A 15,175-nucleotide genomic window follows, 5' to 3' on the forward strand; every position below is an offset into this window, starting at 1 on the left:
CAGTTCTGTTTCCACAAAGGATTAGCCGTACCAATACTGTGTACTTGGGCCAGATCTCCCTCACCAAGAGACAATCAAGCAGAGAGAATGCAAAGGCTGAGGGTACTTTGAGAAGTGCGCAGTTTAATAATCACATACACGATGGCTAGTCCTGGACTCAACCGCCACAAGGTGAACAGCTGGCCTTACAAAGCAAGCTCTCCAACTTAAATCTGTGAACTGCTGGAACCTCCAGTCCAATAGGAGTTCTGGTCTGACATCTGGCACTCCACCCCCTTTTTGGTGCCAACTAAATATTGCTAAATACGGCAGCAGTACAAAGAGTTTGACTTTGTTAACCATCTCCATTACTTTACTCTCTGCACTTGGATGTTTTCAGATGCTTCCTTTATGGCAAGCCAAGCAAGAAACACAACATAGGCTAGAAGAAATCAACATCACCCGCTCAAAGCACACATTTCCAGGGTAGCGGAAAGACAAGTCTAACTTAGACGTGATCTGCAATGATTTCAAGTGTCTTCTGTTGCATGCTGCAGCAGCAGTCTCATGATTAATTTTAAACATATAAGAAAAAAAAAACATTCTTTTAAGTAATTTTTTCAGTGATTGGAATAAGCTTGTATTTTAACTAGTAGTTATCAAAACAAGACCCAGGCAAACTCAGTACTGTGTGAAAGTGCATTTATTCCAAAGCTAAATTTTCATATAAAACAACGAACAGCAGCATCAATCCTTACACAGATCTACAACAGTCTTCTAGGCTCCAGGGTTTGGGGTCTTGAACAATCGCAACAGAGCACCAGGGAACTTCTTTTCAGAGTTGTCAGCAAAGAGTCGGAGAGAGGGAGAAAGAGAACAAAAAGCAGACACATTGCCAGTGGCATAATTTAAGAAATTGTGCCTGCTCACAAGAAGGCAGAAGGTGTCAAGACACTTCACAGGAAGCTTAATGTCTGCACAAAGATCTCACAGAACACCCTGCTCTCTGCAGGCTACTTGCCAAGGAGCAGCTGCCTCCATCAGGAGAGAACTGCATTATTCCTGCAGACAGAAAACAGGACTGTTGGGTTTAATAATCTGCTGGACTGCTTCCAAGGACTGAAGTGGCTGAGAGGCCATGTTGGTGCTGTGCTCGCTCATGGCCTGGAGCCCTCGCACTGGCTCCAGTGTGCACGTTCGGTCCCAGCTGATGCCCTAGAGGGGTTTACCTTCCTCCTGCCTTAGCCTCTTGGAGAGATGCTCATTGATGGCCATGAGTGGGTTGGCTTTGTACTTGGGATTCGTAATGACCTCATGAAATCGAGCCATTTCCTCCTCTCTGGAAAGAGAAAAAAAAACACACACACAAATGGTAAGTGCCTCACGCATAAGGAACTGAGCAGATAAGAACACAGCCCATACAGCAGCGGGTTTCTGTACAGACAGAATTATCCTTGGTGTAAACCTCAAAAGAAACAGTACAAGAAATAGACCTAATTCACCCAAGGCCAAAGCTTAAATTGTTGCCAGTTCCATGGGAGCCAGACACTTGATCTCATGCCACAAAGGCAAAGACAATCACGTTAGTGTCCACCATCACTTGGAAAATTCTGAGCTTTCCCATAGTAAATCAGGAACAAGAGACGGTGGGTATCCAGTAAATCTTCTAAGAATGAAAACTGCTTCAGAGTGCACCAGCCCAAAAGCAGATTCTGCATTTAAGAGCTCATAGCTCTGTGTATTGCTCAACACAGAGACTTAGTAGTCCTACTTGCAACACTAGTTAGACACCATGGGAGGAGCATGATAGAATTACCTCTGTATACTTGGATCACAGCTGGTTGCTGTGGAAATGATCTTGTCTTAAAAAGCAAGTAGGGCTATTGCTTCAGGAGAAGAACAAGAACAGAGCAGAAGGAATATAAATAAATAAATATATAAATAAATAAAAGGCTGAGTTTTCATATAAGCCACTGTGATTTCCCCATCTCCTCCAGACAGACTCCCAGGCTCTGCACGGCCCAGCCAGCCACACATCTCCACGTTCTCAGCAGTTCCTGTGGATAAGCAGAATGCTCCTCAGCTTGCAGCAGGCAGTTACTCCCTCTCTCTAGTATGTCCCTTCCCTTCAGTGCCAGCCCTATCCCTACCAGAGAAACAGAGAGAAAAGCCAAACTTGAAGCTCAGGGTGTGACAGCTGGGGCAATGAGGTGGAGGTTGGAGAAACTCCAGTCCTAACTGAAGTCCTAGAAAATAAACCTCATGATCTCCCTACTGGAAACCACAGTCTTTAAACAGTGCAGAACACTACGGTAGGATACATGCCAGTACTCAGCACAGGTGGCCAGTTTTGTGCAGAGGAGAAGACAGGAGGACATGCAAGTGATCTCACACCTGTTTGCTGATACAGAAGATGGTGGTGCAGTTGCCCATTCGGTTCTTGATCTGTAAAGTCCCAACTCAAGAAGCATTTCTCAACCATGAGCTCCAGAACAATGGCACATTGGTGGCACTCCAGGCCATGACCTTTGGGCTTCTGCAATGAGCTAAGGAAGGACTTATCCAGAAAGGCAGAGCTGAGATAAAAAGTCACCCCAGCAAGGACACTTGCCAAATGTGACCAACCAATAAACTTCTACAGTGGAAGAAGGCTCAGAGGAAATGGGCAAGGTACCCCTGAAGCTCAGGAAAAATGTAGGGTGTGACTTATTAACCACAGCTGTTGCACAGAAAGCTGACTTTAGCTCAACACAAAGGGGACCGGAGGGTGACCTTTGTTTTAGATAAGCAGCTGTATCAGTTGAGTGGATCAACTGGTTTAAATGTTTCTCCCTGAGACAGCCAGATCAGCATGGGGGGAAGAGTATATGTGGCTCAGCCCAACATAGAGTATAAAACCTGAACAACAAAAGACTCTGACACCAGTTCCAGGCAGAGGAGGATATTCACAGATTGCGCTTAAGAGAATGCTGGGATCCATAGACTTGTTCTCCTCAGCACCTGAAGCTGAACAGCCTAGAATTGACAGACAAAACCTGTAAGCACAGATCACTGCCAGATGACAGTGCCTAGCTCCAGGAGAGCTGTGCTGATGGAAAGTGAAGTTCTTGATGTCTGCTCGTGGAATAAAATATCTAGTAGATTATACAGAGGAGCAAGGAGTTACCAGCCACTTAATGAAGTCCAGGAATTATTCAAAAGCTTTCAGTGCTTCATTCTACAAGAAAAGTTGTGGCAGGTGCCAATATACAGCTGACCCCACAAAGGATGTAGGGCATGCAAGTCATCACTCCAGAGGTGATCCAGCAGAGCACTGTAGCTCCTGGTGCTATGCAGGGATTCAGGAGCTCCTCCCCTATACAACCACTGGAGGCATTCCCAGAAGGTATCAGCTAGAACTAGGTGGGCCTGGTGTCATAGGAGACTAAGTCACAGCTGGATGTTGGCAGCTCCAACTCAGCAAGCTGAGAGAGAAGGAACGCACCACCTGGTTGATAAAGACATTGTCTGTGTCACATGAAGGGACACAGTACAGGCATGTTCACTTTGTAGAGTCAGAATCGAAAGGTCTCCAGTTAAGAAGTACTGGCTGCAGGAGAACACATATGTTCCCAGAGGAGCAGAAGCACTCATGAGGCAGTGGGATTTGAACCAGATGTCCCCATAAGTGGTGACATGGGGAACCAGAGTGGCAATCCATCTCCAAAGACAACTATGGTCAGTAGGGACAAGATGATAACTGGTCTGGGCTTCTACGGAAACCCCAGAGATCAGACACAGCAGGCCCAAGCTAGCAATTTCTTTTCAATGAGACCAGGAAGGTGAATTATTAAAGGAGCAAGCCCATCTTCCTGTGCTCTCTTCACTTAGATACTGTGCAAGACAGAAGCAGAAGTGGACCAAATTCATCTGGAATGGATTGAGCCTGGTAGAGATTATGACAGAAGGGCACCCCCAAACACCCCGCAGCACACAAAGGGGAGATTCAAAGCTGCAGTCTGCCACCTCTTTTCTGGAGCCTGCAGGTGTGCAAGACTTATGTCAGCATTAGGTACGTGGGCTCAAGCACTAGGCCCAAAATCCAGGTAACCCACTGCTTGTCCTGTCTCAGACAGCAAGGCAGAATAAGCATCAGATGTGCCTGTGCTCATGCACCCCCTGCACTGTGCAAGCATACAACTTGGGAGAAGCTGCACCCACAGGGGAGAATCACATAGTTCCCAAGTCACTCCCAATCGGAAGATTAGGGAAGTCCAGGCATCTCCCAAAAGGCTGCAGCAACTCTGAACACATAAAGGTGTACTAAAATATCAGAAAGTCCAGCAGAAAGGCAACATTGAGAAGATCTATGGGGAGCAGGGACCAGATACTCTGATGAGTGGTACTTACAAGAGCCTGCATTTCTGAGCTGGTTTCATGAGACAGAAGTCTGTTGGTTCTGCCTTTGCTTTCACATGGCTGTGGAGAGAAGATACAAAACAAGTGAGCGAATGTTATAGAGGAGAGGCAATTTAGCAATGGGTGAGGAGATGGAAAGAGTCCAGTGATTCTGAACCTGCCTTCCCAGAAAGTATAGGTAATTGCCCTGCACAGAAATGGTCCTGAAAAGCAATTATTTCCATAGCCAGACAGCAAGGGAAATGCAGACTCTTTCCGCAACACGCTGACGAGAGCTCAGGAATCAGGACTGCAAGGGCAGGAGGTAAATGCCCTTGAAAAAAATAGGATCACTTAACTCTAGAACTGGTCATTAACTGTCCATGCCTGGATCACTTTCTACTTATCGCTAACTTCCAGATTCAAGTGACACTGTTGCTTGGAGAAGAGATCCATTGAACTTCCCTTCCCCACCTGTCTAGTGTCATCCTTGCTCGTCTCACGTTCCTTGCCGAACACTACAGAGCTCCAGCACTGGCACATGTCAGTTATAGACATCACCACAGTTACTCAACAAGGAAGAAGGAGCTGCTGGCCTTGCTACTGACCAGTTCTGCTTCAGGTCTTGCAATGGGGCCACTGGAGTACAAGGTGCCACTTATATTTTAAGGTAACGAATGGCAATATTCCTTTCTCTCTATGAACACGCAAACAGGCAAACCTTTGGCTCAGAGAAGTTAGCTGCAAATCAGTTAGCTAAACAGAAAGCACAACAGAGCTTCAGCTTTTACACTGAAACATGGAATCTAAAAATTCCCATGAATCTACAATAACAGGATGATGTACAACGTGCAGCTGAGGCACAGGGGCAAGCATAGATCTGCATGCTCTGCACCCATTTCTTAATTCTGGGTAAAGTCCAAGGAGACCAAAGTCATCATCCCATGCCAACCAGGAGCAGAAGTTTATCAAAGAGCCAACCCCAGAGCCCAAGAAAGGGACATGCAGAAAGGGCAGCAGTGGCTTTTGGGACTTGAAGTGCGCTAGGAGAGTTGCTGGTATAACTGGACATAAAGAAATGGAGAAGCAACTTCCACCCTTTGGGATTACATGGATATAGAGATGAACAGGAGAAGCAAGGGGGAAAGCAGTTTCAGAAGAGACCAGCCTGTTCAGTAGGACAAAAAGCCACCAGACTAGAACAGCTAGAAAACAGCAGCAGTAGGCAGACATCAGAGCTTCTGTGTACAAGTGTTCTGAGATGGGAGAAAAGCAGGACTTGCCTGGGGGGAATGAGGGATCTGGCTGAGAAGATGACAACCAATCCGGGGCAGCCCAAGGCAGTGATTGCACTCAGTTGAACACCTACAGATGCTCCTACAAAGGGATCCCATGACAATGCTCGGAGCAACATGGCAAAAATAAACCACTGAAAATATGTATTATTGGAACAGCGCTAGTCTTGGTAAGAACGCTTTGCAAGAGGTTTCTTGTTCACAGGAAGAAGTTTCTGGTCAAAGTCCTGTAACCCCCATCAGAAACAGCTGTGAATTTGGCCCAGTGGATTAGGCAGTCAGTCTCCATGAATGCAGGGGAAACCAGCTCAAGCTCTTCCTCTGCTCACCAAAGGGCAGGACCCTGATGCAGCACAAAACATACCTACCAGGCTCTCAGTGGGGCCTGCTGCTGCATCTCACTAAGTGCAGATTGGGAGGAAAAAAAATTAAGTGCCAAATGTTTTCAGAGAACAGGGTGGGAAGCAACTTTCCTGGTTATCCAGTGGCATCTTAGCACATGAACACAAGGAGACAGACTGCCCACAGAGCAGCTCCCCTCCAGCTGACTAGGCTCACAACTGCAACATCTGGATCTGAGACAAGCAATGACACGTTAGCCACAGCAGGCAGCATCTGCAAAAGAGCGAGGCTCAGGAGCACCCTGCCAGCACCTGCAGCCAGGGACCAATCTGTCACGGGGCCAGTCCCAGCACCTCCCCAACCTGATCTGTATCAGAGCTCTTCAGGTCTCTCAACGTTAGGAAAAACAACAGTTCTTCAAGTTCTCTTCAAGATAGCAGGATATGACCTTTTGCTGGCAGCATTACAGTGACCTCCACTCCCTATTTTCCTCTGACCCTCTACCCTCCATCCTTTTATTCTGTTTTTCTCCATCATTCCTTTCTTTCTCCTCCCCTGCCCCACATTCCTTCACCCCACTCAGTTTCATYATCCCACTCTATTTGATTAGTTCCTGCTCCTTTTCTTCAGCTCTCCCCCTTCCCATCCTCATCCGTATCAGTTTTCCTCAAGGGGGATCCTGGAGGACCCAAGCTCATGAGGACTGTTCTCACCACTATCCCCTTCACACCTGATTGACTTTCTGCCCAGGGCTGCACGTCCCAGTATCCAAGCTCCCTGCTGAACCAGATGAATCCAAACAACATGGATGTTTGTTAGCCAGCCACTGCAGCGCGGAAGCTATTCAGGAAATGGGAGCCAGGCAGATCAATGCCTGCACACTGCTCACTTACCCTTCTGTCCCTGCCGTGGTCACCCTGGTACTGCTGGTGTTATGTAACAGGCCTGAGAAGTCATGAGGCAGTGCAAGCAGCAAGAGCAGATAAACAGCTACAGGGGTTTGAGCAGCTCCCCCTCATGCTGCTGTATCCACTGGTATTACACTACACAGCAAGAGCAGGAAGCATCTCTACTCACTTTATGTTCATTAACTATTTGGCGCAGGAGCAATTTCCTGGTTACTGCCCCAGTTTGCCTAAATCATTCAAGGCAGCATAGAGAAATCCCTTCCAAAGTCAGATGGCAACCCACAATCACCAGAGTGGGGGTTTGCAAAACCTGTGTGTGCCCCCAAGTCCCCATGACAGTTTTTTCAAAGGGAAGTAGGTCTCAAATAGCTCTGCAGATGGTAACCTTGCTCAAAGAAAAGCCTTTCCAGAGTGCACCATTGGGCCCTACAAGATCACGTGTTCCAGAGGCTGTGCCTCTCAGGACAACTTCCTCTAGGACACTCCATAATGATGCAGGACTGCTTCCTCTAGGACACTCCATAAGGATGCAGGACTGCTTTAAGGTGCCAAGTCCACTTTTGCTTTTGGGAAGAGCCGCATCACTGTTTAAAGGGGCTGGATGCTTTTGAGGGCTTTTCAGGTCCACGCAACACCTCTGCCCCACTGGTCTGACTAGTTCAAAAGCCTGTTGTCTGAATTTCCCCTAACAAATCACCAGGACACTGCCTGCTCACTCGGACTGTGAATGGTAGCCCTGTTTCATTACGCTTCATTGCCTTCATTCATTATAAATCAGAATAAAAACCTCACTGTAATGCTCTCTTACCCAGCAGGAGATCAAATTCCTGGAGAATCTAATCTTTTATTAATAATGCTGACAAATCACCAGAGTATTACCCTTCATTTATGTAATGATTCAAATCCTATAAAAACCTCCTCTGATTATTTCAAACACTTATGCACATACATCCTCATGCAGTACAGGAAGCCACAAGCCAGCAAGGGGATTAGTCTTCCATGGAGGGAAGAGCACTGTAGCTCTTCCACCCCAGTTGCAAGAGGGACTGATTTTTGGTTGACATGTCACAGGCAATGTCAGCCCATGTCAAACTTCCACATCAGCTGTACTGACTGCAGACAGTGCTGGCCAACACCAAATTTCTCAGCCAGAGCAGTGCTGCTCTACCCTGCTGTGCCCTAGTCCCACCAGGCTTTCTAGATAATAGAGCCTTGCAGCCAAAGTGAAAACAGAGCCAGAAGACGAGCTCAATCTTTCAGAAGAGAAGAGCTGCCAGAGTCCCACAGAAAGATCTTGGAGAGACAGAGAAAGGGAGATGGAGCTGACAGCACTGCTCTGAGGATGTCAGGCTAAAAGCTTGTGTAAGACCACAGGAAGCTTCCACATGTACTGCACGTCCTTTGCCATAAAATATATTACAGAAACAGAAGATTGACTGTAGTGGATCAGATGGAGGGACCATTTTGGCTAGTATTCTCCATTAAAGCAGCCCATAGCAGATGGCCAGGGAAGAGCATAATAATAGGGAAAGCGTATGTCTATATCTTCGCTAGCATCTGCAACTCAGAGACTTTGAGCCAGGTGCAGCGTGTATGCATGCAGTAATCCTCAGTGGAGTTCTCCTCATCGGATCTGTCAGGTCTTGCCTGAACACGCAGCCATGACATCCTGCAGCAAGGAGCTGCTCAGAGCACAGAGCCTCCTTGTGTTAGGACTAAACCTGCTATTCACTAGCTTTGTTAGATGCCCCTATTTCTCATACTGGAAAAAAAAGATGAACCGCTTCCTCTCCATATCACGCTTGACTTTATAGACTATTACATTCCCAAGCCTCCTTGTCTCCACCTCCTTTTGAGGCTGAGGACTCCCCAGCTCACTTAGTCATCCCTCGTACAGAAGCTGTCCCAGACCTTTGACCATCATCCTCGTCGACTTTCTCTGAATCTTTTTCAGTTCTACTTTATCTTTTGAGATAGCCCAGAATTGCAAGCTGCAGGGACACCAGGAATTTGTACTAAACTATGCAGCCACCCAGGACAAGAATCCCCACAGGAAGCACCTGACTTGTCCTTCCTCACCTGTATGTACTTTCTGCAAGCCATTCTCCTGGATAGTAGGGGGGCAGCCTCCAAGGGAGAAGGGGGAAAATTATGAGGGGGAACAATGCCTGAACACACTCTGGAGTTGGGTGCCACATCACCACTCAAAGAGGGCAAAAACACCTATTTATCCTTAGGCTAAGACATGGCACAGAGCTCCATCCAGTCAAACCTCAGTGCTCTAGAAGACCTGAAACTCTGAGTATTTCTGCTGCCCATTCCCACTGAAAGAGAAGGCAGACTTAGTAAATAGCTGCATAAAGGAAAAAAAAGAAAGAAAAGAAATGCTATTCAAAGAATTAGAAGCCAAGTTAAAGAAGGAAATATTTTCCCTTGCTTAGACACAATTTAGGTACATAGCTGCTGTTTGCCTGAGGGGTAGACTTCTAGAAGCACAAGGAACTGCCAACTCAGCCAGACTCTGTAGGTGAGCATCCCACCTGGGTCAGAGTTTATTTCTGGGGTGTCCGGCAAGTCACAAGAGAGTTCATGGTATCTTCAGCCTTGCTCTGCAACCAAAGAACAGGCTGCTTTGCCAGATAGCCTTATACTTGGCTGTTCTCTAATCCAAATGCCTGCTTATTACGGTCAAAACAAGTTTCTAGTTCCAACCGCTACAGAGCAACTGGAGAAGAGGGACAAGCGCTTATGCAGCACGCAGAGCTCTTTTATTCTGCACTGGGGGACAAAAAAGCAGCTGCAGTACTAACCAGATGGCCAGGCGAGCACTGTATTTAAAAAGAGAAAGCAAAAGGGCAATCAGAACCCACCCTAGGGCTGGCCGGGATGGTTGAAGCATGAGTTTCAGAGGATCAGAGGCATGGGAATATAGATTACACAGTAGATTACAAAGCAGTGCCGAGATGGCAAAGGGAGCAAACCCAGTGCAATTTCCAACCAACTTAACTGGCAACTGCAGAGGAGAAAACACAGGGTCAGGTACCTAGCAGGCTCCTGGCAAGGCAGAAACAGCTTTTCTCTTCCAGTACAATAAACAGAAAGCAAATACCATCTTTCTGCTCTTGTCCAAAGTCACGTTCCAAGCCAACAGGACAACCAAAGAGTCTGGCCAAGGAATAAAGCTGTGCTCTAAGGTTTCAAACTCCCTCAGGAGAAAGCCTGAAGGTTTGGAAGGACAGAACAGCAGGCTGCAAGGTGGCCAGAGGCCCACATGGGAAGGGAGCCAAAAATCCTAGCAGGCAGCACTGTTCTCTGAAACCTGGCTCTCCAAATCCATGCCCTTCTGTTGCACCACGGCTGTGTGAACACAGGCAAGTCAAACCCCTCTGTTTTCCCACTTGCAAAACAAGAACCACCACCTTAGTTCCCTTTGAATGCTGCAGACAGAACCTGCAAGAAGAGAAAGGATTTCTCTTATTTTCTCTTGTTTTGTTCGCTGAAGGTGACACTCAGGACAGCTTTCATTATAAAACACACTTCAAGGGCAAATTCTCAAGCAAGCGCAGCAGTATTGCACTCTGGACACTTGTGTGTCAATCCTGCAGCTCCCAAGAGGGTTGGTTGCTCCCAATTTGTCTCCTGCTAAGCTGCATCTGAGGAAACCAGTTCCCCTCTTAACTGGAGATTCAGAAGGCACATTTAGGCCTTTTCCTGTGGCCAGTGAAACATGGAAAGAGGTGAAATGTAGCTGAGAATGAGGCCCTGTTCTCCTGACTGCCGGCACCAAACTTCCATTGCCTGTAGCTACAAACTGAGCTGCAGGGCATTTTATCCTGTGTGAAGAAGGAAAATACATGGCCCATCCCCAAACGACACATACCTCTTGGGTGGCTTCTTGCCCCTGCCACCTGTGGTCAAGTCAAAGAGCTCAGGTAGGGCTTCCATCAGTGGCTGCATGTCTCCCACCACAGGTGTTGCTTTCCGCTTGGCTTCAGCTTTTTGCTTCTGCTTGGCTAGCTTCACACTTTCTATTTCTGAGTCAGAAACAGTACATTAGTGGGGGCAAGGGGAAGCATTTCCAAGAGATACTCCCTGATCTCCGAAATTTATAATTTGTTTCACTCTCTGCAGGGACAACAGATAAGTAGTCATTTAAAACAAGGAAAGACTGAAAATAATGCAGCTGGGTCGTCCTCCCTCCTTTGTTTGCCTATAACTGCACCCACCTCTATCAGCATTTGCAATGGGAAGTGGAATTCCCAGAATCATTTTGTCTGAACTGTTTCCATTCCTTGCAACATGGCATGTGAGACTGTTCACTGCTCACAGCAACACAGCACAGGAGTCTGCTACGAGCCTCCAGATGACCTCCAGGATCCACCAATCTGTCCCAAATGTCCCAGGATGATGCCACCAGGAACAGCTAGAGCTCAGCATGATCAACATGTTTCCTTTCCTTCTGCCAGACGATCACTGGGCCTAGAAACTAGCTACGTTGCCTTGACACCATTAGGAGTGCCAGTACGGTGGGGGACATGATGGAGAACTCTACTTCTCCCATGGTGCATTCAGTTAAGGCCACAGCAGAAGAGCAGGCCTCTGCTTACAGCTTTGAACAAACATACTCTGCACTCCTCAGAGAAAACCCGACCCTCTGATCGAGGCCAGCCAGCTCGTCAGCACTGTGCTTCCTTTACCGTGGCCACCATCCTTCCCCTCAACCAGGCCAACACTGTATGAATGCATTTCAAGGACAAGATTCAGCTCTAAGCTGAGAACTCCTCATATGGACATTAGGGAGCACAGTGACAACAATCATGCGGCCAAGTTAGTCAGTACAGGAAGGACTATGGCTGTTGATGCAATGTGGCCACAGAAGCAGGACTGTCATCAGCAAAAGTATTTTTGGTGGAAACAAAAAGCAGTCAGTGCCACTCTACAGACCACAGACAAGACGCCATCTGGAATTCTGGGTCTAATCCTGGTGCTCCATTCAAGAAAGCAGCACTCCAATTCATTGGATAGCTGGTTGTTCCTTTAATACTGCTGTCCTGTTCACTCCCCAACTAAGCTGTTTGAGTCAAACAGCAACAGTTCTTGATGAACTGCAATTTTTGCTGTACATGGATGTTTGTGACAAATCAGGATTGTAAATGCTTCTCCTCTCAGGAATCCCTGCCAAGAACACAGCTTTCTGTTCTGCATCACTTCTTTTTTTGGTCTGGCTTTATGAAGCTGGCTACTTTAGAGCTTTCATAAACATTATGTGCTCAAAATTTTCAGACACCTGATTCTGAGCAAACATCCCAAATTCTTTTCCTATGAAGTCTTCTTCATCCTTGGAGCCATACGATATATATATTTTTAAATGCACATAGTTCTAATATCTAAAGCATTGCATAATTTTTTTTCCCCGCTCTAGTCTTTCCTGAGATGATTTATTGGAATGGAAGAAATCTCCAAGTTTTGCATTTGCACTACTGGGCTGAACTTTAGTTCCCAGGGTCTTGGCATCCAATGTCAAAAAAACAGGCCTGGGATAACAAGAAACAACAAACTCCTGGGAAGATTTAGGAAAACAGAGATTTAAAGATAACAATTTCAGTAAAGTTGAGTTCTCTTTTTGGGGGTGAGGGGAGAGGACCAAGCAAATATCGCAAAACCCACTATAAAAATGACAAGCATCAGACAAAATCAATAAGCTTCAGTTTTAGTTCACTGAAGCTCTTTGAGGTCAGTTATCACAATGTTAAAGTGCTCAGTGTCACTGAAAAAACACCATCTTGGGAAACAGGAGTTCATTTCGCTCCAACAGCTAATAATATCAGTTTCTTTATTGATATGTATATAGGCTCTTTCCAGCTATTCAGTTTTTGTCTCAATAAAAAGCTGCACACCCAGTACCAACACTTGCTGACTTTTTTTACAGATATCTTAGGGGACTTGGCTAGCCTTAGTACGACATTTGCTAAGACAATGCTGGCATTTGCCAACTGGCTGCAAGTTTAGCGGGGGTGAAAAGAGGGCCAGCAATTAGGTACTTCCCTATCTGTAAAGCACTTCCAATACCTAGCATCTTCTCAGACAGATAATTTAGGCTGAAATTTTCTATCTTGGGGTTCTCTCCAAAGCAAAGCCTGTGCATTTCATTTCCCTTCACTCAGTTTAGTAATTTTAGAGCCAAGAGAGGGGAAAGGAGCCCGTGCCAGGGCCAAAACAAAATATGTCATCTTGAGAAAGACTGCTGCCGTAAAGACATACATGCAGGAGGGCAGGTTTGAGAGCACATGAGAGCCTGCTTCCGGACTTTCCCCATCTTCAGCGTGATTGACCTTGAATATTGGAGCAGTAGCATCAAAGTCCAAGACCTCGTCCTCTGTTTCTTGCAGGAAATGCAAGACATGAATTCTGTGTACCCCTTTTCTGTGATTTCACTGTCATTAAGATGCTGCTGAGAACTTTCCTTCCTCTACAGCATCTGCTACCAGTCATGATTAGAGACAGGATATTAGACTAGGGAAAGCTCAGTTGTGCTCCAGCAGACCCTTCCAATATTCCCACAATAGTATCAGATACACACACAGGGAGAACACTTTAGGAGAACTGAAATTGCAACCAGCAGGCCAGATGTCAGGACTATCACAACCATCTATGTGTTGTGCCTGACTGAGGGTTGCAGATGTCAAGGTAACTTGGAAGTTTGGTGATGGAAAGGAAGTTTCCTTAGCACTCATTGTGTTAAATTGCCATCTTTTTATGTAAGGGAAGCCAGAGACACCTTAACTGTGACTGGTGAAATCACAGGCTGATGGACTCAAGCTCAGAGAGCAGCGAGAGCTCAGGAGCAGAGAACATATGGTGCAGCAGAAAGACACACCGCTCAACCCCCCACACAGTCTGGCAGCAATTCTGCCGGGCAGATAGGTGTTAAGGGAAAAGCCTGCCCCAAGAACAACTCCAGGTGGTAAGAGGAATCTTCCTGCTACACCCCATACGTACCAAAGCAGAGCCCCAGGAGTTGATGCTCTAAGGCTCCTTCTGCTGAAAGCATAGAGCTACTAGTCAGAGAGAAGCTGCCACGTTCCCTACTCCACTTGGAAAGGAAGACAAAGCCATCTCACCTGCCCTCTGGAAGGGTCCTCAGACAAGACCACCTTGAACTGTTCTGCAGGAGGAGGCCCCCCAACTCTCATCTGCAACTCCCTGCTCCCACTGGCACCTGCAAATGGGTGCCAGGCACACAGGTGTGCAACAAAGTAAGATCTGAGCTTTTAAGTGATTCAGTACATTAGGACAGGTAGCACATAACTAACAAGAAAACAGAGTACCTCAGAGTACCACAGCTGAAAGTCTTACTGTACTGCAATACTTGAAATGAAAATACAAACAATTCCCACAGAAAACAGGAGCACTTCTGCCATGGGCTGGTTTTGTTTGGCTCTTATTTCACAGCCTCTAGAAAGGCAAAACTGTCTGGTAGGTGGGTTCACTGACCCGTGGCATATGGGAAAGAGCAGTAGCACAACTAGTATTCCCCAGACGCTTTCCTTATCAAGGGGCACAAGGCCCTACTGCAGACTTCCACAACTGCTCACAGAGATGGGGGATTAACTGCTGGCTGTGTGGGGCTCGGCTCCAGGCTGTCCTACCATCCACACAGCTCTTCAGGAGCCGTCTAGCCCATGCTGCGACTGTACAGCTAGTAGTATCTCTACTGCATCCTTAACAGTACAGAGCAACAAGCTAAACCCTAGAGTGGCACATAACCTGGAGGCTATGTAAATGGCTTTACGTAGTCTCTTACACCACACATGGAGGAAGATCAAAAACAGCTTTGAGGTAAAGACTCAGTCTGAGTGTTAAATGCCCTCTGGAAAGAGAGACAACACCTGGGACTTCTATCCCATGTACTGGGGAACAGACTTGAAGGTTTCTGAGAAGCATTCAGCCTCCACGGCCTATAGCCTTTGCTCTGACACTGCCCAATACTTCCACCCACACAACACGCCTCATTTACAGAGAAATCCAATAGAGTCACCCTGTGAGATGCACGTGACACAGCTATTTTTTGGAGGAGTACTTACTCTGTAGCCATCTTTCTTTCCTCAGCTTCATTTTTTCTTTTTTTGAAAGAATTGTTTTCTCTTCTACACCTGGAGGGGGGGGAAAAAAAAGAAAAAAAAGAGATGTAAGATGGAGCCTGGCTACTGCATACAGCTGTGTCGGGCACTTCATAAAGATAACACTGCAGAGCCCATAAAATTTTGTTCAGCC

At 46.6% G+C, this 15,175-nt stretch overlaps 1 protein-coding gene across 3 annotated transcripts in view; it reads right to left on the reverse strand.

Moving 5' to 3' along the window:
* Window positions 1–664: 664 nt before the first annotated feature.
* FAM207A (family with sequence similarity 207 member A) overlaps window positions 665–15,175 on the reverse strand; it is a 65,928-nt gene continuing 51,417 nt past the window's right edge. The window contains exons 1-4 of one of the 3 annotated variants that reach the window (XM_026084821.1): window positions 14,986–15,022; window positions 10,782–10,935; window positions 4,369–4,437; window positions 665–1,318 (exon numbers count right to left, since the gene is read on the reverse strand). In XM_026084821.1, coding sequence (XP_025940606.1) covers window positions 1,195–1,318; window positions 4,369–4,437; window positions 10,782–10,935; window positions 14,986–15,016 — 378 coding nt within the window. In that variant the 5' untranslated portion in view covers window positions 15,017–15,022 and the 3' untranslated portion in view covers window positions 665–1,194. Of the gene's footprint in view, window positions 1,319–4,368; window positions 4,438–10,781; window positions 10,936–14,985; window positions 15,023–15,175 lie in introns of those variants that run through there. The other 2 variants (XM_026084819.1, XM_026084820.1) reach the window with 2 other exon arrangements.

This window comes from Apteryx rowi, unplaced genomic scaffold, assembly GCF_003343035.1.
Source record: "Apteryx rowi isolate R43461 unplaced genomic scaffold, aptRow1 scaffold_650, whole genome shotgun sequence".
NCBI classification, from domain to species: domain Eukaryota; kingdom Metazoa; phylum Chordata; class Aves; order Apterygiformes; family Apterygidae; genus Apteryx; species Apteryx rowi.